At 38.1% G+C, this 25,895-nt stretch overlaps 6 protein-coding genes across 6 annotated transcripts; 2 read left to right on the top strand and 4 right to left on the bottom strand.

Annotated features, from left to right (window-relative positions):
- Positions 1-1,053: 1,053 nt before the first annotated feature.
- On the bottom strand, positions 1,054-7,819 carry LOC113675804 (uncharacterized). The gene is made up of 11 exons (XM_027192403.2): positions 7,344-7,819; positions 6,431-6,518; positions 5,869-5,910; positions 5,700-5,792; positions 5,506-5,574; positions 4,644-4,682; positions 4,324-4,371; positions 3,586-3,702; positions 2,908-3,030; positions 2,122-2,471; positions 1,054-1,800 (listed from the first exon to the last, which is right to left on the bottom strand). The coding sequence occupies exons 2-11, from the start codon at positions 6,507-6,509 to the stop codon at positions 1,405-1,407; spliced, it is 1,356 nt and encodes a 451-aa protein (XP_027048204.2). The 5' UTR covers positions 6,510-6,518; positions 7,344-7,819; the 3' UTR covers positions 1,054-1,404.
- An 888-nt stretch (positions 7,820-8,707) lies between these two features.
- On the bottom strand, positions 8,708-11,199 carry LOC113675811 (uncharacterized). Its single transcript, XM_027192408.2, has 3 exons — positions 10,899-11,199; positions 9,723-9,787; positions 8,708-9,586 (listed from the first exon to the last, which is right to left on the bottom strand). Exons 1-3 carry the CDS (start codon positions 10,964-10,966, stop codon positions 8,829-8,831), a joined length of 891 nt encoding a protein of 296 aa, XP_027048209.2. The 5' UTR covers positions 10,967-11,199; the 3' UTR covers positions 8,708-8,828.
- Positions 11,200-12,160: 961 nt separating this feature from the next.
- LOC113675814 (F-box and leucine-rich repeat protein 13) lies at positions 12,161-14,249 on the bottom strand. Its single transcript, XM_027192411.2, has one exon. The coding sequence runs from the start codon at positions 13,987-13,989 to the stop codon at positions 12,550-12,552; it is 1,440 nt and encodes a 479-aa protein (XP_027048212.2). The 5' UTR covers positions 13,990-14,249; the 3' UTR covers positions 12,161-12,549.
- Positions 14,250-16,207: 1,958 nt separating this feature from the next.
- On the top strand, positions 16,208-19,654 carry LOC113675819 (caspase-3). Its single transcript, XM_027192418.2, has 2 exons — positions 16,208-16,616; positions 17,575-19,654. Exons 1-2 carry the CDS (start codon positions 16,328-16,330, stop codon positions 18,537-18,539), a joined length of 1,254 nt encoding a protein of 417 aa, XP_027048219.2. The 5' UTR covers positions 16,208-16,327; the 3' UTR covers positions 18,540-19,654.
- Positions 19,655-19,773: 119 nt separating this feature from the next.
- LOC113675818 (nucleotidyltransferase MB21D2) lies at positions 19,774-22,882 on the top strand. The gene has a single exon (XM_027192416.2). The coding sequence runs from the start codon at positions 20,351-20,353 to the stop codon at positions 21,551-21,553; it is 1,203 nt and encodes a 400-aa protein (XP_027048217.2). The 5' UTR covers positions 19,774-20,350; the 3' UTR covers positions 21,554-22,882.
- LOC113675815 (tolloid-like protein 1) lies at positions 22,719-25,796 on the bottom strand. Its single transcript, XM_027192412.2, has one exon. The coding sequence runs from the start codon at positions 25,371-25,373 to the stop codon at positions 23,631-23,633; it is 1,743 nt and encodes a 580-aa protein (XP_027048213.2). The 5' UTR covers positions 25,374-25,796; the 3' UTR covers positions 22,719-23,630.
- Positions 25,797-25,895: the final 99 nt, after the last annotated feature.

Below are 25,895 nucleotides of genomic sequence, written 5' to 3'. Positions count from 1 at the left end.
CGAGAGGAACATTGATCCTCCAGGAGCTGAGTACGAGTTAATGGTCGCACCCGTTTTGTTCAGAGGAACATAGTTAATCTGAATTTTGCAGATTGCGATGTTGGAAGATAAATGTTCACAATGATCGTACCAAACAAAACAGCGCGTGTGTAATGCTGGGGGTATCTTTTGACAATTAATTTAATTTCTTTTAACCAGCTAAGGATACGATTCGGTTTGGAAACCAAACTAATAAATTCGAATTTGGAACAGCCAAACTTCATAAGGCACGGTTAATGATGGGAACGGTGAACTTCAATACCCGTTCTGGCTGTACCCAAAACACCCTTAATAGAACTGCTTCAAAATACACTTTACGAATATGGTTAGAGTTGGCTGTACCCAAAACACCTTTAATAGAACTGCTTCAAAATACACTTTACGAATATGGTTAGAGACGGAAGGTAGTCCTGTCAACAAGCGGCTCCAAAGGTATGTGTCGAATCTTGCAGTTGAGCAGCAGTTAGAGCCATATAAAGAAAATGAAGCCCTAGAAAGCATTCAGATTTTGACGAGTTCAAACCAGTGTCCCTTTAGATAAAGACTGAGACCTGGAACTGAGCTACGAAGCCTCGTGATAGGAGCGAGGCTCATCTCAATCCCCACAGTATCAACAAACGCTTATTCTTGTGTTTTTGTGTTTTTTTTTTCTTGTGTTTTATTTTTACCATGCTCCCACCAAACGCGTAGCTCTATCCTTTAGTACATAAACCACACACAATCCAAATTCCTCGATTCCGTCTGAATGCAGAAATACAGTTTTTCAGAAACTTACCCCCTTTAATCTCAGTGGATTCATTTCTTTGGAAAAAGTATTAAAATAAGTCATATTTCGGTATTAATAAGTGGCGGACTGAAATTCAGAATCTAAGGGACTCCCACTAGTCTTCGAGTTAGTTAAGAACTTCAGATCTCAGTTTAATAAAAAGGAAAAGAAAAAAGATAAGAAATGCAGGTGGCGACATTTAACTCAGGGTGAGGATTCGAGTCGCAGGGAAGAATCAGATAGTCATATTTCATTACAGAAAAATATTTATTACGCAAATTAAAGACTTTTAAGGTAGTACATAATTTCAAAAGTAAATGTATTTATTTAAAATACAATAAACTGATCATGCGAGGGAAGTCGACATAATACCAATCTGAAAGCGTTGATCTTCCTTGTGAGTAAACACTGTTAAAAGCTACTGACCTACTTCACCTGCACGTGAGCTGACAAGTAAAGTCCTGGGAAAAAAAACTACTCTGAAGTTTAATAATCATTTAGTATTTCTACATTATACATTCTGATGAAATAACGTCCACATAAGCGAAATGAAGCAAAAGTCCTCATTTTCCAATCGTAAATTGTTACGAATATTGATTTTAATTTTTTAGCTTCTTCGGTTTCGTGGTTTTAATCTTTGGCTTGTCTTGCTTCACTACTTTATCAATTTTTTTGGCCTTCTTCACTACTTTATCACTGCTGACTTTTTTCGCCGTCTTCTTGACCTCAACTTTCGGTTTTGCATCCTCCACCTTCTTGGCTTGTTTCTTGCTCTTGACAATTTTAACATGCATCGCTTTCAGAGGAGCGTCGTTGAATTTGATTGGCTGATGGACCATCTTGGCGACCACGGGCTCACCACGTGGATCTGTGTCAAGTCTGATTGGTTCTTCAGGTTTGTCCTCAGCGTTGGCCACGCCTGATGCATTGTCGTCATGATCATTATCATCTTCGTTTTCGTCATCAGAGCTTCCTTCCCCGCTCACATCTTGGTCCTTGACAAAATCGTAAAATACCAAAAAAAACTGCTATTAATACCATTATCGGAGGATCTTGATTGGGTCACAGCAACGTTTATCTTACTTTGATGATGGCTTTTTGAGTTCACGATCTATTTCCTTTATACCCGTGAATTTAATGCTTGATTCATGAGTGAAAATATTTGTGATAATATTGATAATATTAAAGCGTTAAAGTAAAAGGGGACACAACCGTCTTTGTATAGCCACATTTCTTTCCGAAAAACATTTTCTGGCACATAAAAATAAAAAATAGTAATAAGCTAAACCAGTTGTACTAATAATGTATTTGCTTACAGTAGCATCTTCATCATCAGCATTGTCATTATCATCATTGATGTCATCATCGTCACTGTTTTTCTCGCTGGCGTCATTATCACTTCGGGTCTGTGTCGGTTTGATCACTGGCTTGGCAATAACAGGTTTGTCGTTCTTCTTCTCGAGTGTCTCGACTTTCGCTGCCACTTGCTTCACAGCATCTTTAACTTTCTTGGTCATTTTCTTAAGGACTTTTTGCAGTTGTTTCACACTGCCTATCTGTTTCGTCTCAATCTTCTCTTCCTTCTGCGTGGTCTTATCTTGCTTCTTTATGGTGTCACTGAAATGTCTCTTTTTACCAATGGTGATGTGGGCGTTGCCTTGACGTTCTAAAGAGAAAAGGAAAAGTTTACTTTCATATCATAGAACTAATTATTTTTTTTAGCCTTCACTATTCAGTGGTGAGCCAAAATTATTATTCTCCTTTACAAGTATTATAAAAGGGTTAACCTCTCTATCATCCTTACAGGATTTTTATTAAGACATTGGTCCGTGACGACTTTACATTGTGCAAGAATGAATTGACGTGATGTAACACGATGTTACTTTCGGTTGAACTAGAATATTCTTGTAAATAAGAAGTATATCAACTCGTTTTAAGTACGGGCGTGTGAGGTTTCCTCTCTGGTGTGTTTCACTACTAAAAAGGGGGAAATAAGCTTGCACCAACGTTCTGTCAGTCAACTCTGACAAAAGAAATATAACCTACAAATCGTAATCTTCGTTCATATTCTCTCGCTCGGTTTAATTTTATATTCTGCTCACCATAACCACATGTTCCACATTTGGATTTACACGTCTCCCTGACCCAATGCACCATGCAAGCAGATGCGGCAAACTTCTTACAAACATCTAAGTCTTGGCAGCCAATGAACACTCCATAAGGAACTAAACAGGCCATACAAATCAGAAATTTTAAGTTAAACTTTCAACCAATAAAAGGATACAATACAGTGTTCGGTTGTTCTTAAGGCTCTTTAAATTACGAGATTTGAAAATCTGAGCGTCTATCTTCTTGCTCAAAAACTCATTGAAGTTTTAGCCAAAAACAAATGGACAGCTATCGAGAATAAAATTCGTCGTTTGCGACTTTCATACATAAAGCAGCTATAACAGCAAATGTGTTGAAATACCGACGCACCGAAGTATCACACGATTACTGAGCAGTAACACCATCAAAGCACTTAAACTGTTGCTAGGCAATCAAACCTTATTCCCAATCTCTTATTCAGATCCTTCTTTCGGAGGGATGAGAATAAGAGAGCTCCTGGGAAAGAGGTGGCTACGCAGCTTCCCTGGCCTGAGGCGAGTAGCCTGCTGAGGAACCGCCGTTTTTAAGAGACAGTGACATGAGAACGTCTCTCCTTTTCTCATGCGTTGCCGAATTTTTCAATGCTATATTTTCTGCTTGTATAATTAATTTCTTAGCCTTCTTCTTCTCACCTTTACATAAATCACAGCTTTTTCTGCAATACCTCTGCGTATAAACATCTCTACATTGTCCGGTCTGGGCGTAATTCTTGCAGTAAGGCTTGTAGTCTTCACATGGGAACAATTTCTCTACAAAAAAAATCATTCAGAGTTGACAAATGAATTTTCTTCTATAAAAAAAATTCATTTGCGTCGAAAGTAATCCTAGATTGCTTTAGATTTGCTTTTCTTCACTCTATGATTAGTCCAGAAATCTTGCGCCACTTTATCAACCAATCAGATGCAAAACAAAACTCAATCGTCTCTTGGTTAACTGCGTTTTCCCGCGCTTCGGTTAGTTCACTTGTTTTAACTTTGAGTTCTCATTGGCTCCTTCTGATTTGTCCCTTACTTGTAATTGGTCGTTATGATCACTTTGGTTTATGTTTTAAGACACCCATTAGAAATGCACTCTATTCCACATAAAACCTCATGATCAGTCAAGAACTCCTTAAATGCAAGACCTTTCAAAGATAAAAATTCTTTCTTTACAGTTCAGATTATTTTTGAGGCTTGAAACAAAGTGTATGAGTGAAATCCAGTGAAGTGTATTGCATATTTAAGGTGTAAGTGTTATCAAAACCAGAAAGTGAAGACCATGTACAATAACTTTGATTTCATGTGACAAATACGACAGTCAACGCATTTGCTGTGCTCTTTGGCTAAAAAGAGCAAATCTCTGCCGATAAAGGCAAACAGTAAAATTCCTACCTTTCTCTTCTTTTGTTAATTTGAGATCATCCATAGCTTTATCTTCAGCTAAACAGACAATAAAACAAGATATAAGGATCTCACGAAAGTGAGAGGAGTGCGTTTCTCACATCCATGGAGATAAAGTCATATGAAATAACTGTGTATCAATAAGGGCTGATGAGCACATCAAGGTAGTGATAGTTTTTTTATCTTAGGATTTTTTGAATGATTTTGTCTTTGCTTTACCACGACGTTTCTTTAAAGGTTCACTTTTTTTCATCGCATTATTTTATTCATTCATCCATGCATGCGTCAATATTGTAGACGATATCACGAACCTGTCTTTGGCTTCTTTGTTGCAGGCATTACTAAAGCTTCTGTGAGGAAAAATAAATAAGTTATTAAGTTCTGAGTCGGTCAACAGCTTTGATTTTGTAGCCTTTTATTGTATCTAATTGTATATTTTTGTAATTTCAAATTCATTAAGAACGAAAGTCTTAAGATTTAACCCAAATATAGAAATATATTGCATCGGATATATGTGTTACTTTAGAAAAGGCTTTGACAAAATGCATCACTTGTGATACTTTCCACGGGTGACCAAACATGCAACATCTTTTGAACTGACGGCAGAGCAGTTAAAAAAACGATTGTTCTTATCTATGAGTCCCTTGATATTGGAAAAAGACATAAAGCATAAAGAGTGGTGTCTTCCGAACAACACGGCTGTCAAACGTCGGGCATGCGCTAGGGAATCAATTTTGGCCTGCCTAACGCGCGAATTTCCTGCGCGAAATTCTAAAAACGAGAGAGGCAACTGCTGTCTTGAAGAATAAGCGAACAAAATTGTAACGTTCGGGAAAAGGACAACTCAAGACTTTTCGAACACAAAGCATATTCGAGTACGGGTATTCTGCTGATCAACCCTTATATTTTGAGCTTAATTAAAAAAGATGTTCGCTTTTAAAACACAATGAGTTACTGGCTTGTGGGGTTGTTTGTAACTCGTGAGATACAACTTGGTTCTGACAATGTAATTGTCATTGCATTGTTATTACAACGAATGCACACTCGCAGACGTTTGACCGCTGTGTTCTCCCGAGCTGATCTCTATCAAGGCTCGAAGCTAGGGAGATACACTCGCTATGCACAAAATACAATAGTTATTGGTACGATTAGAACTTTTTCGCGTGATCATACCTGCCATCACAGGTAGCTTGCCGTTGCTGTTATTAGATGCCTTGCTTCCAACAATGAAAGTTGTTGTATCTATGGCAACACAATCATGAGTGTTTGTCACCACTATAATGAACCATGTATAGTTGCAAAATTATATCGATAAATAAAGAGGGAGTAAAGCGTAAGTTGCAGTGTGTGGTCCGATATTGGCGTACCTGAGGGAGGACCTTGCACGAGGGCCCCGGGTTCTTTTGGTGCTTGAATCACGGGATTGCGCAAATTCATTTTGACGCCATTGACTTTGATCTCTGTAACAGTGAATAAAAAAAATATTTATATTTAATCTTCTTTATCAAATCTTTGAGTTAGAATAAAGAAGCTTACCCGGCATTTTCTGGCCTCCTTTTCCAAGGACCATGGCAAAAACTGAAATTCAAATCGAAAGCATAAAAAGAGAATCTTTCTTTCAAGCGATGACAAAAGATTTAAATGTAAGGGAGAGTGGCGCTTTATGGCAGCGTCCATGGGGGGATAATTATGAGTAGTACTATACGAAGGCTTAAACAGTTTATTTCCTTCTGGTGACAATGTTGTTAGGCCGGTTTCTCAGTATAAATTATTGAATTATTGTGGCACATGCACATTTAGCGTTATCGATGAAGAGAGCAGGAATTTTAGAACGGGAAACCTGCACAAAGGTCATATGGAAATTTAGGAACATACCAGGATAGTGTTATTTTGAAATGCGTATGTATAAATATTTGTACTGTTTTAACACACTACGGATAGGCCCTAACCCTCCCCTCCAATGTAAGTTACACCCTTAGATATTGACCATTGTTGTGCCAACAAGGATGGGGTGGGTTAATGGGTTAGTTGACAGAGATTAAGATGCAAGGTTAACACCACCAACTTGAGGTTTTCTGAAGTTTCAGTTTTAACGAACCTGTGTGTTGTCCCTGCTGGGCGTAAACACAGCATGTGACTGACAGCACAGCAACCAATAGGAGCTGTCGTCTGTCCATTATCTTTCTCTGATAAAAAAATTAAAAACAAGAGAGAAAATGCAACGAATATAAAGACGTGTTTTCCTCAACATTCTTGACAGTTACGGAACGTTAGGTCCATGATGGTAATATACCTTCACGGTCGTTGAGGTAGAAATTACAGCGATTCTTCGAGGTTCCCAAAATTTAAGGATTCCGCTACAATTTTATCACATGATAAGTAAATTCGGCTCCAAACACTTTAAAATGAACAACACGAAAGGTGAAAACTACATATGTCTCAAAAAATATCGTTATCAATCTCCACTTCAATTCTTGACAAGAATTTAAATTACCTTTGTCAAGTGAAACCAAATACGTGAGGAAATTCTATATTTACCACCCTTAGCAAAGAGAATGTTGACGTAATTTAGATATAGGATATGAAGATTTTTTTTTTCATTTTTTTTTTAAACAGAGCAAGGGAAGTGAAAGTATTTTATCAACTCCTCGCTACACAAAGCAATAAACGAAAAAGCTTTTTCTCTTTAAAAAGTGCAATTTTCTAAAAAGTAGTTGTTTATAAAGTTTTGACACCTACAAAAGCTTGTTCGTATTTCAAGCTAACTGGTAAATCTATCTAAATTTCACAAATTTTTTTTTTATAATGGAGTCTACGGGCGATTTTAAATTTCCTTCAGTAAAATATTTTGCGAGTGAAAGATCGTTATATCAGAGGTGGTATTACTTTTAACAACAGCACAATTGACAACCAAACAAACATCAACTAAAAACTGCTTAGTCAAGAAGACAATTAAATCACAAAGTCTATGTAAACCATTTCAGACTTTAAGAAGAAATTTATCGACTTACCGTTATATTCTTGTTCTTTTGGTCTTCTAAAATAAGTCTTAATTCTAAGTTGAAATTTTTATTGTGTAATTTATGTCATAGACCTGAAATCCTAAACAACAGAATAACGATCTTCGATCGTGATTTCGTTAGACACACGTGATTACCAAAGAGCAGGTACCTCGATTTGGAAACTATAAACAACACTTTAAACTCGATATGGACAGCACCTAAACTTTGTTTTGATTATAACATCAAAATTTGCCGGTGACTGCATGTCCCTTGGTGGAATCGAGTTGACGAACTCTTTTTTTTAATAATTCTTGTTTTAGCGAACTGTTTGAATGAACAGAAAACAAAACAATTTTTTTAGGACACAATTTTGAGATTATTCCGATCTCAATCTAATTTTGCAAGTTTCAAAGGTTACTGGAGTTTTCGCCCCATTGCAAGTTCGCCCCCAACCACCCTTACGAGTCCCTCCCTCGAAGGGTTACCATTGATGTTAGACATTACAATCCGATTTCAGACGGCATAGTAAGATTTCGGACGTTTCCGACTGACATCTAACACTTACGAGTATTTTCCGACGGTCCCTTCGTTTCTGGAGTTGTGTCCGGTTTCGGACGATTTCGTCCGATTTAAGACACTTGTATCAGGTTTCGGACACCTGTTTCCTTTTTTGGAATAACAGCGCCCGATTAGGGACAACTGGGTCCGTCCTTGAACCCATCTGTCCGCCTTCGGACACATTGGAATGGTTTCGGAATTTTACATCCGTCTTTGGACGATACTGTCCAATTTCACACACTTTCGTCCGTTTCCGGAAGGCAGAGTGTAATATCGGACACTTTGCTTCGCCTAAGTCTCGGATTGTACCGCCCACCTTCAACTGATTTACACCTTACCAAACCTGCTATTGGGAATAACGATATCCCAAATACAAAAGAACCTTACTGCAGCAAAATGGTGGCTCTTTTTAGAGAAGTTTACTTCAATCTTCCGTTGCGCATTCTTGACAGAGCAATACAAGTTACCTGGAACCACTAATGAAATTTTGTTCAACTTGAGCGTTCGAGATATAAATAATTTTTTATGGTTGCTTATTAGTGTGGCGCTTACTGTCATCGCTTTTTAGGAAGGCAGGCTCTCTGAGAATTGATATGTTGCATATTATAGAATATACATTATTATATTTTTCAAATAGACCCTAAGTTGTCGTGCAGCTTTTCAATGATAGATCACGGATGACGTCAAGATACGGTGAGAAGGAAAAAATGGCACAGAAGGCGTAGCCACATTTTGGCGGCTTCTGTGATCTATTACCGTACAGACCCGCGGTAACGTAGAACCTCTTTGTTTTATATGATAAAAACCAAAATTATTGTAATGGTGACGTCGTCTATGCCTCTGGCCTCCAGTAGAGAGTGAGTAAGGACCAATCAAAATGCATGTATTGCAGCTTATCATATAATTTTATATACATACACATCTTTTTACATGATATTAATTGGAGTCGAAAGATTCCGATTCTTCGTCGATGGTATACAATCGATACCTCCTCGGTCTTGCTCGTTTGACATACTCTTCGTCTTCACTGTCGTCGTCCTCGAAGAGCGGATTGACCGTCACGTTACTCTGTACCTCGCTTTCAAATAAGTCGCTGATCGACATAAAATCACTGGTGCGCAGGGTCTGAGTACAACTGGCCGAAAATCCGGGACCTTGTCTCCTGACATGCGCAGCAAAAGAGATACTGGTCTCAATATGTCCTTGATAGTCATTAAACATGGAAGAAGGTGACAAGCTTCTCGATAATGAAACTTCAGGTGGCTCTCTTTCACGGCTTCGGCGTTGACTTCGTCGTGTTAGGATCTTGGTTCGCAATTTGACTTTTGACTTAACTTGTGAAAGTTCATCATCCGACGAATCTTCGTCAATTTGTTCATCTAAAAAGCGTGAATATTTTTTCTTCCGGAATATTTCTTTAAAAGATTTCATTTTAGTTCTAGTTTTACCCGGGTTCTTCCACATCTCTGTCACGAACCAGGGTTCAGTGTAAGAGCGTACATATTTGGTGTTTAACGGGGTTTTCGTAGATTCATTTTCGGTGGTATCTAAATCTTCATTGAAGTCACAGGCTCCACAGTCTGTCAATGACTGCGAGGAGCTGGGTGTCTCCTGTGCGCTTGAGGTCGCAACCTCTTCTGGGATTGATGGTGATGCATTTGTCTTTACCAGAACAATTTTCTCTGTCACTTCGCCTGTCAATTACAAAATGAGTATAGCTTGAAAGTGAATGAAATCGACAATATAGGAAAAAGTATACACTCTCAGGTATTAAGACAAATTAAAGTTTCACAGACTTATAGCGCATCCAAAGGCGGATACAGAATGTACCTTTTATTTTACTTGCTTCTTTTTCCAGTGAGTTCCACTCCTGAGGCGTGATTTCCTCATAAAAGCTGTAAAGAAAGAAAGCAAGTGTTTAATTCTGAAATTGGTTGTTCGTAAAACAAACCAAGTGGACTTGTTTTGGGCTACTTGGTGTGTTTTGGTCCTCTGATACGAGCATGTTCCATTCACCTCCATTTTGCATTATGATAACGTTCGGATGTAACGCGGGCTGTCATTTGTTGAAAGAGCGAGCTCGATCAGAGTATAGAGCATGCTGACAACACCACTGTCCTCTTTGGAAATAAAGTTTTTTTGAAAATTGAAAGTAATGCGTGGGAAATTTAACGGATTCTTTATTATAAAAGATATAGAGAAGCCTTGACTGTGCTCTGTTCTGTTGTAAAGCACTTAGGAAGCGGCTAGAGCACTCAAGACTTCGTCTCGTGTTTCTCCATACACTTCTTATGTACTCTAGCTGCTTCCTGTCTGCCTTAAAACAGAACAGAGCACAGTCAAGGCTTCACTATTTGTTAATTGAAAGGGGCTCTACGAAGTGTAAAATATGTCCACTGAAGGCATCCCTCGCTGAGCTACCCACTTAGACAAATTGAATTAACCTAGGAAGGTAGTCTCGGAAGTTAGTTACCTAAAAAAATAGTGAACGCTGCAAAGTTTTTGTAATAAAGATTCCATGAAAGATTTCAGTGGTTGAATTTCCGGAGTAAAAAAGTGTATTGTCTACCTGATGCAAAACAAACTTTGGTCAGGCCGATCTATTCAACATGTCGTATGTTGTGCTATTTCACTCAACATTTGGGGAAAGTTACAACTAGCTTTTCAGATCTACACAGCGAACTCAGTGGAAACCTCACTATTCGACAGTTTATCAGTTGCATTATTTAGAGAGTTCCTATTTTCATTGAGGAAAACATTCAATTATTTACTTAGAACATTTTCTTCCACATGCTCTAAGCTATAATGATATGAACGTAAATAACTCTCGCTCGAAAGTTTTATAACACTTTTCTGTACTAATTGGAATAAAATTGTATTTGGTTTAAGCTATAACTTAGTTTCTCTCTCATAGTTTTGAAGCATTTAGATTAATAATCTCGCAAGTAATCAGCAACGGATGCTACACAAATCAAACGAAATGTATGTAATTAAAACTCGACTCACTTTTCCAAGAGAAATTCATCTCGAAAGAACAATCCCCTCCAACAAAAGAAACAGTTTTGGCAGCACATACAGCACGAGAATTTACAACAGCTTCTAATAAGACTCTTTATACAAGCAGCGATATTAGAATCTTCTGGTGTAAAAATTTCCAAGAAGATTCCTCTCAATTGATCGCTTCGAATCGCCGTCTTGGAAAACGACGTGGTCGACACTGAACATCATATAGCGAATAAAAAGTAACAGAACATTTTACGAAAATTCCGTTTTTGATCGATTTTCAACTAATTATGAGTCCGTGCCTTTGTTTTAAAATAATTACACAGATTTTGTCACAACTCATTTATAATTTATGGACGAATGGTTAGATATCATTACCTTAACAGTTTGTGTTGTTTTTCACATAACTAATTTTTTAAGAATGAAATGCAATATTTTCTGATAATATTTGTATTTTCGTTTCTTTGTCAAAAAAAGTATCCCCTTTCAGAGACCGTAATATATCTAAAAAGATTTATCTTAGCTTACAACATTTCTGCACAGTTTGTAGACAGTGTGTATCGTTAATTAACAAGAAATAATACTGATTTTACCCATTTACATTCCGTATTGAAATAAGTGCATTAGAAATTTCTCGAACTCTAGGGACAATCGTTGTCAATCACAAAGCTTATTACTCAATGATTCATCCTTCAGTAACAATCAGTTATTCATGCTAGAGTACATTTCGATAGCGTAACGTAAAACCAAACCCAAGGGAATCCCAACGGCCAACCAGAAGAAGGGAAAATATTACGAAGAGCCAATGAGAACTCATAGTAAGAAAAATTAAAGCCATCTGAAGTGTGGGAAATAGCGTGTGATCGAGTCATGATTGATTTTCCTTTTCAATCTGATTGGTGGAGAGATAGGAGCGAGATTTCCGGACCAATCACAAATGGAGTAAAGCAAAACCCAAGCAATTCCGGTTTTCTTTCGACACTCAATTGATGATATCTTTTTCTCCATGATTCAAGCACCAACCACTGAGAAATCACACCTACACTTTCCTAGCATTAAAGTATTCAATTAGTAGAGATGCGAGTGCTCCCGAAACTCCATCCTAATCTAGATCAAATGGAGGAGGGGAGACTGGATTCGATCGAAAAACTCAACTCACTCTGTACCATACCCTCCACCCTCCCCTGCCGTCTGACAGCGCGTAATTTCAGTATTTACACTTTTACAAATTCCGGCAAATCTAAAATCAACCAGGAAAATCGGAATTTAACAAAATACGTGCCATTTTATTACATCGATATACACAAAATGATTCCTAAATATTCATATATTCATGAATTATTGTCGTTTAGCATTGACTCCTGAAATAAAACTCAAACCTTCTCCTAACGGTCATAAATGTTCTAACCCGGCCTGAAACGAACTACAGGCCGGATGATACATGCATTATTTTAACCAGCATCGATATGATAAGTGATGAAAATTTGAATAAGAAGAAATGAAAATCGAAGATAGTTTTAACAATATCCTTCCAGTTTTAAAGAAATTTCAGTAACAGCTGCATTTGTCACTATCACAAAACCAGCACAGCAAAACCAATATATTTCTTGCAGATGAATAATTTCACGTTGTAAGACCGTTTTTATCTAAACCGCTAAATTGAGGGCGGATGAGGTGGGCTGTATTTCAATTTGGCAATAATCGCATCTAGGGTGTGCTTGGGCGGAGGCAGAACGCATTGCCATCTTTGAGTCACCTTGGCTTTAGAAGAGGGGGGTAATTCTTGTACCAGATCCAGTAAAGTAGGATCCGGCTCACAAAGGTTTATACGTTTCAAACAACGACAGTTGTCGACCAGTGCGTTCATTAGCACAGCGTCCGCGACGGAATCCATCGAGGCAAAGTTTATAAGCGACACAGCCTCGAGGAATTCACAATATCTTATAAGGTTTGGAAAGAACATGCTCTCGGAAATACTAGCTTTGCCGAAAGCGCCGTATTCCAGAACCTCTAGTCTAGGAAGCATCCTTAAAACTTCTGCCATGGCCGATGGATTGATGCTTGAAGATTGATACACCCCTAAGCATTTCAGTTTAGGGCAGGCTCGGGATAAAATGTATAAAGCCTCAGGCGTCAATGTAAGACTCCATCTTACATCTAACATTTCTAAGTTTGTTCCTGTTTCTTGTCGCGCAATCTGTAACAAAACTGCGTCTGTTACCGCTCGGCCGACGCCGCAGTACGATAAGTTGAGATACCTCAAAGTCTTCACGTTTGTAACCAGGCTAATGAGGCCTATCTGTGTTATGTTAGAGCACGCTGAAATATCTAATTCCTCCACAGGGACGAACTTCCAGTCGCTGATCACGAAACAATCGTCACGCACCGGCGTGTAACGAAGAAGCAGCGTAGTCAATCGAGAACACGATCGGAAAAGCGTGCAAAATGTTCGCCCATAGACATATTTGCATCCGTTTAAACAAAATGATTCCAGTAAAGGGCAGCACTCGGCCACTTTACCGATAACTTCGTCTGTAATTGTGTCGCAGTTCGTACAGTCAAGTATAACCAATCTTTGCATTTTGGTGAACAAAGACGGGACCGCGCCCTTCGAGGAATTGTTTCCAATGCCTAGGTATTTCACCTCACAAAAGTGTCTTATTATTCGCCCTAAGAAGGCAAAGTCTCCTTTAATCGGCCTCAACTCCACCAATTCCAGTTGAGAAGGAAATTCATAGGTGACTTCAGTGTATTTCGGAGGTGGACTTGGCGGTCGTAGTTTTGATCCTCGACTGAATATTAAATATTTCAAACTTTTGCATTTCCTGTTCAGCTCGCTGAGAAGCTCAAGCGAAATTTTACAGCCACCCAAGTGAAGAATAGAGAGAGAATGAGAAAATCTTGTCCTTATTAGCATGTGCAAGGTATCTTCGTCGAGTTTTGCAGCGTGTCGTTTCAAGTTAACAGCCTTCCAAAGAGAATGATCGTACGCTAGCCGGCGCCAATAACTGCAGACTCTAGCAGCTTTCCCCAGATCCCCAACAGGAAGAAAAGAAAAAACTTTTAAAATGACTATTTCTGGCAAAAAATCCATACCAGGATGGATTATCTTTGCCGGCCACTACTGCACAGTGGCCTTAGTCAATTCGTGTTCAATTCATGTTCTTAATAAATGGTAATTAAACGTCACAGAGGCAATCTGGTTAATAGAAAGTATCAACCTCGCGCTGTAATCACGCGCAAACAGATAAAAAAAACCAAAGCAATAGAAAGAATCAAGGCAAGAATGAATAAACTGAGGTACAAATTTATCAACAGCTTTCAGCTGTCGAAATTTTAATAGACAAAAACTGAAATTAGCCCCCTCAAGCCTCGTTTCCTTAACTTTGGCGACAAAAACGGAGTGTACTTTGTTATGGTGATAAAATTATTCATGTAATAGTACAGGCCAAAAATCAGTAGCCTATGAGCAGAACCTTATTATCAATGCATCTGCGCGAGTGTTTCTTTGCCCAGCAGAAAGTATGAAGACTTGAGCGACGCAAGTCAGCGATCGAGAGGTCTGGTAATTAAAGTACTGATTAGAGCCAAACCCCTGATAAACCTATCCCCGATATCTCAGTGTTTTGGATATCCTCGTGTTTTAGGTATTCCCGTACCTAAAACACTAATGTTTTCGGTATCCCCACCGAGGACACCCAGTACCCTGGAAGTGAATTGAACAGGAGACTGGGGGAAGTAACATGCCATCAATCTTTTATTTATCGTGAATAAAAAAAAGAAAGACAAAAAATAATTGCTCGCAGACGTCAGGAAATTGTCATCCAAAGTCAATTCTCGCACTTGAGATTGTGGTTGGTAAAAAAAAAGGTTCATTTGTTGCTAAGCATCCTGGAAAGAGAGATTAGTCAGCAGTTTCAAGTGAGTTGCTTCGCATGCACGCAGTTCATCCGATCGATTTGAGACACGCGCGGAAGGAGGATTTCTCCACTTGTTGGGATTTTCCGTTTAAGAAAATGACCGAAAAGGTTGTATTTTCTGCTTAGTTCTGAGGCTGTGAGTAATCGTTACTGTCGGACTTGTTCAGACTTGTTCGCCATCAATGTGAATGTGTGGGAAAATTCCTATTGCTTCAATGACCTTGGCAATGTTATCAGAAATTTACCGCGAGTGACGAAAAGTATCTTGACAGCAGTGAATCTCTTGGATACGAAAAAACCGTTTTGAATTAATAACACTAGTGTTTTGGGTACGGGAATGCCCAAAACTTGGGGAAACCCAAAACACTGTGACAACGACTCGTCTCCAATCTTCCCGTGGGCCGTGTAACGCGTGTCCCACAGCACTAACAATGAGAGTTAAAAATCATTATTAAAAACTGGATCACTGGATAATTCAATTCACGAGTTTTCATTGGCCTAGCCGTCATGGGTTATAAACCATTATACCATGGGCGCGCATGAAGACGAGTTAAACCAGAAGTATTTTTGTACATTGTAACATTCCGTTTGTTACAGAATAAAGTTGGAAAGATTTATCCATATTTATTATATTTATAATATTTATTGTATACTCGCACTTGTTGGATATAAGATCTGCGCGCACTCGCGCAATGATTTTTAATATAACCCCTAATGTCCATTTTACATATTTTTTTTCAAGGTTACGCCAGCTCATCACTCTTATTTATAACTATCCACACTTCGCAGACAGTCACAAAGTATTTTATTAAAGAGGTTGATTAGCTCTGAGCTCAAATAGTCCTGTTATTACGTATGGGATAAGGACGATAGTATTTAACTTTTTTTTTTTTTTTTTTTGGGTAAAGATATTTTATCATATCGCCAGGAGCCCATTACTTGAGTAATGGGTTCCTGATATCGCTTGGGACATAGCAAGTGCCCCCTCTTTGCCTTTATTAGTGAAACAAGGTCAGGTTTGCAAGAAATAAGATCAAATAAGTTCTACGGAGGAAATGGAAATTAAAAGCGAATTTCTTCGATAATAGCTTGTTAATAACATCTTCATTCAGTAGAGCTTTCGCCTTCTAGATCAGTTGTAAAATGAATGAAATCAGGCGCAACTGTTCGCAATCAAACAGAATCATCAGTTATCAGACGGGATCGCAAGAAATCTGGTGCTGAAGTCCGCGTAACTTTGCAAACCGTGTACTAACCAAAGAAGACCCTACGCGAGCTGCTACTAGACAGAACTGTGGTTTTACACTCAATATCAAGCTGCGTATGGTGTTCACCACTGACCGCAAGAAACACACTTGCGCTTCTCTTTGACATCGATTTGACATATTTTCTGATTGGCTGGTGAGCTCTATCCGCAAATTAACCAATGGAAAGCCTCTTAAAAAGACACATCGTCTTACGTTTGGGCAAGTTTCAAGGTAATCCGGGAAGAACGAAAACAATTGTAGAAAAATGGATAAAAAGCATAGAGACTTGTTGAGAAAGAACAGATTGTTACTAGTAGAAGATTTAGAAGCTACCCAGCTATCCAATTTTTTATATCAGGAGGGAGGTATATCGGAAAACGATATGCAAACCATAAAGGCAAAACCCACGAGACAAGCTCAAGCGGAAAAGCTTCTGGACATTCTTCCTCATCGTGGACCGAAAGTTTTTGATGTGTTTTGCCGAGCTCTTGAACAAACTGACGGCCAAGACCACCTATTGGATATGTTGAAGACGAATGGATCACCTGCCTCTGGTAAATAATGAACGTTCGTTGTGACTTGTTATATTATGACCTAAAGTATGTAGTAACTTTCAGTCTCTCTTTTAATTAGAGTTAGAAGCTCTCTTGATAAGGCTAAGCTTATTGATTCTTACTAATCGTTGTAATAAGTATGTAACTCTCTGGCTCTGATTTTCATCCGCAAGATATAAAATTATTGTAAAAAGATGGTAAGGAACTTCCCTTGGCCCAAAATATTTAACACAACTCTAATTTGTAAGTTTCCATGATACGTTTTAAACGTTTTGAGCACCATTGTAGAAGTTACGATTGTGTTTTCCTTGCATGATATTTATTGACCGCAGACCACTGATTTTTTTCTTTTTACCAGAAAGGTTTTCAAAGTAATGGTTGATAAGAGTTTCATTATAACCCTTTAACTTGCAAGATCTAATTGTTAATTCACCCCTTCAGCTGCTACACATAACCTTGTAAATTACTTGTGAGAATTGGGTTTTAACCCAAGATGACTTCTACCTGATAAGTCTAAGTATTCTTATTACCTGTTTATGGGATAATGTATGGATATCATGGGGAGAAGATACACTCAAAAAGCTCTCGACTGTTGGTCAAATTATCTACCATAGGAACTGTAAAGAGAAAATTAGGAAGACTTAACATACTGATGTTGGGGTATAGCAGTGTTCTCCCTTATTTTAAGCATGACAGGTTAAAATAAATTTTCAAACCAGTAAAGCAATCCTTTTAATTGTTAAATTTTCAAGAATTCCAAGTAATTTTAATGCTAATAGGAGGTATTACAGGCAGTAAATATTACCAGTTACTGCCTGAAAAGGAGAACACTGGTATAGAGGGTTAATTTTTTTATTTAGAGGTAATACTGTTAAGGAAAATTAGATTTTAGTCACTCCTAGGGGTTATAGGGTTAAAGAGAAATTTTTACTTTCATTTTTTTTTTATTAACTTAAAGGAGCAGTGTCAAGCTCGATCCAGGATGAAAACAGAGGCAGCATCTCACTGGAGCGGAGTGACGGCAGCAGACAAATTGATTCAGAGCAAGTGACTATGAAATCCAATACCTCTACTTCATCGCAAGTCAAGAAGAATGCTCTGCGTGGTTCTGATGATGATGACTTGGTTTACTCCATGAAGTGTAAACCTCATGGATTATGTTTGATTGTTAACAATGTAGATTTTGAGAATCTTAGTAGAAGAGGTGGCTCTGATGTGGATGCAAAAAAACTTGATGAATTGTTTACTAAGCTTCAGTACAAAGTCAAAATGGTCAGGAATCAGACTTCAAAACAGCTCAAAGAAACTCTGACCCAGTTTGCAAGATTGAATGACCATGGAATGGCAGATTCTGTTGTTGTCTGTCTCCTTAGTCATGGGTTGGAAGGGCAAATTTTTGGTGTTGATGAAGTGCTTGTGTCCATTCCAAATCTTCTGGCATTGTTCAATGGTTATGCAGCAAAAGATCTCATTGGGAAACCAAAGATGTTTTTTATCCAAGCTTGCCGTGGAAGTGATTTTGATCAAGGAGTAGAGGTAACTGATGGTGGGTATATGTCTGCCAATGAAGTTCCAGTTGCAGAGGCAAGAGCTGCTGTTGTTCATACATGCTTACCTGGAGTCAAACCTGATACAGTTGAACCAGAGCCAGAACCAGAATCACTCCCTGCTGAAGCTGACATGTTAGTTGCTTACTCCACTGTTCCAGGATATGTTTCCTGGAACAATTTGGCTAAAGGTTCCTGGTTTGTCCAAGCTATAGCTGATGTTTTTAGTGATTATGCCCATACTGAAGATGTTGTCAGTATGTTGATCAGAGTAAACAATAAAGTTGCTAGGGAGTTTGAGTCATATAATAGAAAGAAACAGATTCCGGCACCTGTAATCATGTTAACTAAAAAAGTTTTCTTTTTCCCTTCATAGTAGGTGTGAAAGCAGCACACATAGTCGTACTCTGATGTAGAGAAAGGAAATAATGTTCTATTTTTCAAGAATTGTCTTTAAAAAAAAAAGAAACAGAAAGAAACAAATCCCAGTACCTGTAATCATGTTGACTAAAGAAGTTTTCTTTTTCCCTTCTTAGTAGGTATGAAAGTAGAACATGTATTAGTACACTGATGATGAAGAGAAAGGAAAAAAATGACCCATTTTTTTAGGAATATTCCTTTTAAGGAAAAAAAAGTTTTAATATGACAGCTAATCTGATCAGTTCTGATAGGAAAATAGTTCAAAAGTTGAAATGATAACAATGAAGAACACAGAACAATGACGTAACTGAACTGCATCAAATGGCTGAAGCCCAGAAACCACTAATTAAAAGTGACAATAAATTACAGCTGCTGGAGGTAAGGAAGAATGCACTGATTATTGCTGCCTTCTTTAGACCTCTTAACCCTTATACTCTCAAGATCTGATTGTAAATTCTCCCTTCAAGCTGCCAGACATTTCCTCATCAGTTAGGTATGAGAATTTGGTATTAGATCACAATTATCACTACAACTTTTACCTGATAGGTTTGAGTAATGTTATCACCTGTCTCCTGGATATAGTTTGATCTTAAAGATATTAAACCTACATGTTAATCACTTCTGGTAGATTAAGAGTTAGTTTATACCTATTTTATTTTGAAAACTGGAGAAAGAGTACAATTTCTGCTATGTAGTTGAATCTCATCAGACATCTAGACACTAACTGTAAAATGTGCAGCTGCAAGTATGTGTCAAGTTGTGATTGTTGTGGTAATCCTGTGTGTCACATTTTTGTTTAAACTTTTTGTAAGAAATGATTGAGTGGAATTAGACTATTCAAAGTCTTGTAAGATTTCTAGACTCTCTAACTTCAAAATGCACTGCTGTTGGTAAACATCTTTTTGCAAACGAATGCCATCATAGCGATCATTCATTGAGTAATATTTGGGTATGGAAAAAGGAAATATAGAATGCAAGTAGTCTTGATGTTGGCAGTCAAAGTGTATATGGACCCTGAAAACTAGTGTATTGTTGGTGAAACAAGTTAATAAATGTCATAGTGCCAGTGTACAAGTTATTGGTGTTTTTCTGGGGAGGGGCAGGGAGGGACAGTGGTTGTGATACCTTGTTCATTTTCCTTGCATAACACCTCAGTTGGATGCCTGGTATTTTAGAGAGCTTTTCAATTATATTTTCCTGAAAGGAACATGAATTACAGTGAAAGGATTAGTCTAATTTTCTCTTGGATTGTTGCCTAGAATTGTCAATATTGAAACCTTATTTCCTCATTTGATGTCTCTGTTGTAAACTTTCCAAAGATGTCTTATAGTTGTTAATAGTTCCAACATTGGTAGCCATATTTTCCAAGATAGCTAGTATAAGTTCTTAACCCTCTGTCTCCCAAGAGTGACTCATATCTTCTCTTAACCAAATCACCCCTGGATCACATATTTAGGTCATGAGAATAAAAGAAGCGATCACAAACTTAAGAAGCTCTAGATTGTTGAACAAATTCTCTTATCAGCACATTAGGAAGTGTGTGAAGAAAATACAGAGAATATAAAAACTGACTTTAGGATGTAACGGGTTGAGGGCCTTGTGAGCTAAGGCCAGGGCCATACTACACCATCCGCCGGTTAGAGATTTATTCAAGCTTATTCAGCGGATAGCATTATTCAACCTTCGAACACGAACTTCCATGTCATTAATAGAAAGAGATAAAATGTGTCTTCATATATAAAGTAGTCACTGAAAGAAAGCATCGGCATGGCGGAAGCTGGAATTGATCGTCTATCAGGAAATTCAATCGCTAGCCTCAATGAAGCTCTTCAAAAGCATTTAGATGGAGGCGGTTTTCAAGTTATGGACGATTTATCAAAACAATTATTTCCATCTGTGTTTGGTGCGATTAAGAATTGTTTGTATAAGCCGTTACGGAAACATCCCCTCTACAGGGAAGTCGAATTCGTCTGGACTGGAAGCACAGCGGAAGGGGTAAATATTCCTAATTTCGATAGGCATGGGGATGGAAAGCCTCATCTTGAATTCGAAATGGATATACTCTGTGTGTTCCGAGACGTTAAAGTCGGAAGATCAAGGGACAGTCCTGCCATACTTATGAAGCAAGAAGACACAAGCGAGGGATACTTTGTCGTGTATCTGAATGATGAAGATTACAGAAGAAACTGGGCCCCCTTTGCTATTGGCCCAAGCGATCCGAAGAGAAGGGGCGAATTGTACCTTAATCCATTGTTGATTGTAGGCGACTTGTATAAGCAAATTGAACATATTTTCGCTCAAATTCCTTTACTAAATGAGAGATTCCAATTGGAATTCAATCCACCAGCAGTAACTTTATCCATGTCTTTAGACTTCCAAAGCGTTACAATCAATTGTGATTTGGTTGTTGCATTCGAGTTGCTAAATGACTGTCTTCCAGTTGAGTATCCATCGTGGATTACAGTACATGGAAAGCCAAACTGGCTCAGTGAGGAGGCTTTTGTTAAAGCACAACAACAGCATCTTTATCTTGTTGGAAAGTGTTCACCAAATGGACAATCAAAGGTAGAATGGAGACTGTCTTTCAGCGTTGTAGAACTTTTTCTGTTACAGGAATTAGCATCACAATGCCCTGCTGCTATAACATGTTACAGAGTCTTTAAACAAATAAGATTCTGGCATCTAAAATGCCCTCATATTCTTCATTCATATCACTTGAAAATGGTGTTTCTTCAAGCGTGCCACAAGTACCCTCCAAAATTATGGACAGACAGTAATTTGGCAGCCAACCTTCTTGGACTTTTGGATGACTTGTTTTATTGCCTGGCCACAAAGTCTTTGCCAAGTTACTTTATTCCACGATATAACCTGATTGAGGGAATTCATCCTGAATTTCTGTTCACCTTACTGGATAAATTAAATGATGTGAGAAAAGATCCCTTTAAGAACATTATCAATTTAAAAAGATGAACTTTGAACCCATACCTCTAAAATGAGGGTGTTAAAGCTTATCAGCTAAAGTGGCAAATACACAGTTAAAAAATATTGGGGAAGTAAGCATTTCAGATGGGAATGTCTTTGCCCATGGAATGAGCAATGTGAGCCAATGAGAGGTCTGTGAGGGGCCTGGTACTGATAGTGCCAGACCCTAGACAAACCTCTCCCCAACTTGTCTTAAATGTACCCATGGGTCGAGGAAATACATGCCCTGTAGCACTAAAAACAAGGGTCTGCTCACAGGCTAAGGAAAACTATGACACATCAATGGTTAGAGATCAAAATCACCTAATATCATTCATCTCCCTTAGGTGTCACATCTAGTACTTAGGGTGCAGTAAGCTATATAGCTACTCACATGTGCAGAGTTTGAAAAGGGGCTTGGCCTTAACAAGGAGAAGAACCAACTATGTAATAATTGAAAATTGGCTGGGTCTAGGTAGAAGTGATAAACCTAGACTGAGTCTTGGGTTCCAAAACTCTCTCAAGTTGTCCTGCCCTTTCAATTGTTTTTAAGAGGATTTGTAAGCCTGGAAAAAATCCTTGACTGCTTTTATGAAATATTTCTCAAAAATAATTCCAAACATATTAAGTGTGACCCCACGACCATGTCTACATACTCTTGTGTAAACACACCATTTCGACCAATAAGGGTGCACATACTATCTACACTAAAGGGATACATCATATCTGGCCTTAATACCTATTGAAGTCAAGTTCACTGACCTCAACACAGTCCTATCAAGAATTAAGCCCTCAGAGCAACCAGTATTAAATTTCACCCCTGAATGAAAACATTTAAGGTCTTGAGAGAAAAGGAAATGGTCACCAACTGAAGAGGCTCTTGATTGCGAAATAAGTTCTCCTTGTCATTATTGTAGGAAAGTGAGAAATCAGCATAGAGAATATGCATACTGATGTTAGTTCTTAAAAATGAAGGAAATGATCACTGGCTAAAGAGGTTCTTGGTTCATTAGGTAAACAAATTCTCCTTGTCCTTAAAGGAAATGTATAGAGAACAGTTTGGAGAATATGCAAACTGATGTTAGGGTGTAAAGGGGGAAGTGCCTGTTTAGTGAGACACTAAACTGTTGACCATGGATTCATCTATGTAACCAAAATGAGTAATAATCACACATTTACAAATTTTTAAATTTTCATTGTAAATAACTATAATTTTTCTGGCAATGAATGCAAGTGTTGCTTTGCACTCTGTTATAGACACTAGTCAATAGCTGTATGGCTAACAGTAAATACACTATTTTTATGTAAATTATGAAATATAAGTAGATTTGGCAACTAGTAATTTTCCTATTTTTTTGCAATACATTTTATTCAAATTAGCTAAGCTATCATTAATGCAGAAGTTCTTGTCAGATAACTTGGCTAAAACATGTCCTCTTTTCAAACCATTTCTTTGAAATTGAAACTCTGTTTACAATAACTCTAACAGCACAGAAAGATGACTGCCAAGCAAGTGTTTTCATTCATAAATTGGGGAGAAAGTTATATCAGTTAGAGAATTATAAGTTGATCCACATTCTCCCAGCCATCATCATAAGAATTATATGCAAGATAGTAAGGAGAATTACTAATGAGATCTTGGGAGTGAAAAGGTTAAAAAATTTTAAAAAAACTGACTAAAAACCCTTGGATATATTCTGCAAACTGGAACATATTCAGTTAAAGCTCATTTTGTATGAGTGAAGGAAAACCAAATCCAAGATAACTGACAGCTGCCAATAAGAAAGGAAAATATCAAAAGGAGCCAACGAAAACTTGGAAAAATAAACATGATCATGGAAATGGGTGTGGCCAAGTATAAATTGGTGTTACTTTTACTTCTGATTACTGATGATTTTACTTCTGATTGACTATAGAGTAGCTATATTTTTCTAAATCAATCGCAGTAGGCAGTCAAGCAGAACCAAAGTAATCCCAGATTAAATCCAACAATTGACTGATCTTTCCTGAACTATCTGTCACAATTGAAAAATACTACAATATGATTTTTATGAACTAATAATTATTATTATAACCTGACAGAGCACTAAATACTTTGAGCATTTAAGTGTAGAGAAGTATAACCTCTCTTTCTATGACTGTCATATGGAGAACCGTGAGAGCTTGTTGATGAACCCTCATAAACTACCATGGACAACGTTTGACCTACATTTCTGGGCAATGCCATGTTGCCAGTATTTAAGTCACAGTGAACCCTGACAGAGTCAGCCTCTTGTATGCTATTCTGAGGGTTTAATCGTTCTCTGAGAGCTTCTTCATAAGAGGGCGGAGGCTCTACATTTTCAGCAACAGCCTCATTGTAACTTGGAGGTTCCACAGAAGTACAAGGGAGCATCTCTAAATGATTTGGTGATGGAGTAGTCACATGAGGTCTGTCCACTTCAGATCGAGCTGCCATAATTTTTTTCCATGCTTTCCAAAGCCATACTCCAACAATAAGCATTCCTCCCACAATGCTGACAGGCCAGAATCTGTACCAAGATAGAAAACCAGGGTCTTTGGAAGAAGTTTGTTCAGGACAAACTTCTTCATCTGAACCATCTTCACAGTCTTTTTGACCATTGCATTCTTTATCATTTTCAATGCATTGCCGATTTGCGCAGGTGAACTTAGACATTCCACAAACACTTCCAGTAGATGACTCATAATGCAGAGAAAACCACCCTATGTTTTTTCCCTCGTAACTTGACACTGCCTTGATCATGAGCTCATTTGTCCTGGAAATGATTTTGTTGGGAATAACATTTCCGCAATACTCGCCAATTTTAAAAGAGGATTCCTCTGACCCATCATAAATTTCTAAATGTCCATACCCACAGACTCCATCCATTTTATATCCAAAATCCAAGGTATCAAAGTATAAATGTGCATGCATGTTAGGATCCACCCGAATTTTCCATACACATTCTTGGCCGTGTGGAAAGTGATAGGGGTAATTTTGCGAGTATATTAACCCCGATGTATCTTTAAAGGTTCCACCACATGTTCCCTCTCCAACGAAAATGGTGCGATAATTAGCTATGAATCGCGATTTCCCGTCATCTGACCTCTTGAATCTAAACCACAGAATACTACCTTTTGTAGAATAAATAATTGGCGGTTTGTTAATGCCGCAGTAACGACTACGTCTCGATTCTCCTTGAGAATTTGAGAGTACGAAGTATCCAATTTCCTTCACCTCAAGAAAGTCATATAAACAAACAGGCATTCGACCATTAACTCTGAAGCTCTCGAACTTTACCTTTATTCTCCCTTTCGGCACCTCGATGCTGTAGATGCAATCTTTGTTTTCATAAGGAAACGAATACCTTGGTGAACGAAGAGTGCCTGAAGAATCAGTGTAATGGCTGCCACATACTGCTTCGTATGACAGCCGAAAACGATTACTACTGTAGGTACGAAAATCAGACGTAAATTGAATCCATATAACATTTGTCGTGGAGTAAATAAATTTAGGTTGCCTTTTTGCACAGAATCGTCCAATAACAGTGGAATTGTCAAGAGACCCGTCGCGAATTTCTAAAAAATCATGCGTACAAGAACAACATATTGTTTCCATAACAAAGTCTGTGAATGTAATTTTTACACGAAATCTCTCTGACACTGTAATTGTCCAAGTGCAGCGAAGACTTTCGCCAACATTTCCTCCACTTATAGGAAAACGAAGGTCTCCGGAATAGCCTTCAAGGTGGTCACCGCAAGAAGAACGACAAATTCGAATCCATACGGCGAACAGTTGCAGTACGATCCAACTAAACTTGGCCGCCATCCGTGAAACGTTCGCATTTGACCCACAGTTGGCGAAAATTGAGGTCAGCAATAAAAGATATTAGGTATATCGATTGTCAAGTTCCCGCTGTCGAAACAAGTTGTCTTCAAGAGGAGAAATTTAAAATTCTTTTAAGTGACTCATCAGGAAGACTGTCACAGCACTTGACATATAATAACTTAGGCTCTTGACTGAAGAGGCATGAACAACACCGATCAAGGGTGAACGATACGAGATGCCGCGCGTACTTCCCAACTCGTAACTGACACAGAATACCTTTCTAAGGGATTCTTTACATGACTAAAAATTCAGCGAATGAGTATTTCTGTTTGTCAATTAGCGAGGCGCAAGCTGTGCTAATGGCTCTGGCATATGAGACACCCTTTCTTCTGTCGACTTTGTCGAGAAATATACTCCTATGTGTCACCCGCCAGCCAATGAAATCATAGCTTTTTTATTTGCAATCAGCAGAACGAAATCCATATTAAATTTTTTTACACATACTAGTACAAAATATGGCAG

This window comes from Pocillopora damicornis, chromosome 8, assembly GCF_964200805.1.
Source record: "Pocillopora damicornis chromosome 8, jaPocDami1.2, whole genome shotgun sequence".
Classification (NCBI taxonomy): domain Eukaryota; kingdom Metazoa; phylum Cnidaria; class Anthozoa; order Scleractinia; family Pocilloporidae; genus Pocillopora; species Pocillopora damicornis.
Note: the sequence above shows the minus strand (reverse complement) of the source record. Positions and strands in the feature narration are given on the sequence as shown.

What these genes read in the sequence shown, in the direction of transcription:
- LOC113675819 (XM_027192418.2), top strand. Translation starts at nt 16,328, where the DNA reads ATGGATAAAAAGCATAGAGACTTGTTGAGAAAGAACAGATTGTTACTA. An exon ending in GAATGGATCACCTGCCTCTG is followed by an intron (nt 16,617 to 17,574) that starts GTAAATAATGAA and finishes ATTAACTTAAAG; the next exon opens with GAGCAGTGTCAAGCTCGATC.
- LOC113675814 (XM_027192411.2), bottom strand. Translation starts at nt 13,989, where the DNA reads ATGGATTTTTTGCCAGAAATAGTCATTTTAAAAGTTTTTTCTTTTCTT.
- LOC113675804 (XM_027192403.2), bottom strand. Translation starts at nt 6,509, where the DNA reads ATGGACAGACGACAGCTCCTATTGGTTGCTGTGCTGTCAGTCACATGC. An exon ending in AACAAAGAAGCCAAAGACAG is followed by an intron (nt 4,372 to 4,643) that starts GTTCGTGATATC and finishes TTGTCTGTTTAG; the next exon opens with CTGAAGATAAAGCTATGGAT. An exon ending in AAGCTGTGATTTATGTAAAG is followed by an intron (nt 3,031 to 3,585) that starts GTGAGAAGAAGA and finishes TGGCCTGTTTAG; the next exon opens with TTCCTTATGGAGTGTTCATT.
- LOC113675818 (XM_027192416.2), top strand. Translation starts at nt 20,351, where the DNA reads ATGGCGGAAGCTGGAATTGATCGTCTATCAGGAAATTCAATCGCTAGC.
- LOC113675811 (XM_027192408.2), bottom strand. Translation starts at nt 10,966, where the DNA reads ATGTGCTGCCAAAACTGTTTCTTTTGTTGGAGGGGATTGTTCTTTCGA. An exon ending in GATGAATTTCTCTTGGAAAA is followed by an intron (nt 9,788 to 10,898) that starts GTGAGTCGAGTT and finishes CTTTCTTTACAG; the next exon opens with CTTTTATGAGGAAATCACGC. An exon ending in AGAAGCAAGTAAAATAAAAG is followed by an intron (nt 9,587 to 9,722) that starts GTACATTCTGTA and finishes TGTAATTGACAG; the next exon opens with GCGAAGTGACAGAGAAAATT.
- LOC113675815 (XM_027192412.2), bottom strand. Translation starts at nt 25,373, where the DNA reads ATGGCGGCCAAGTTTAGTTGGATCGTACTGCAACTGTTCGCCGTATGG.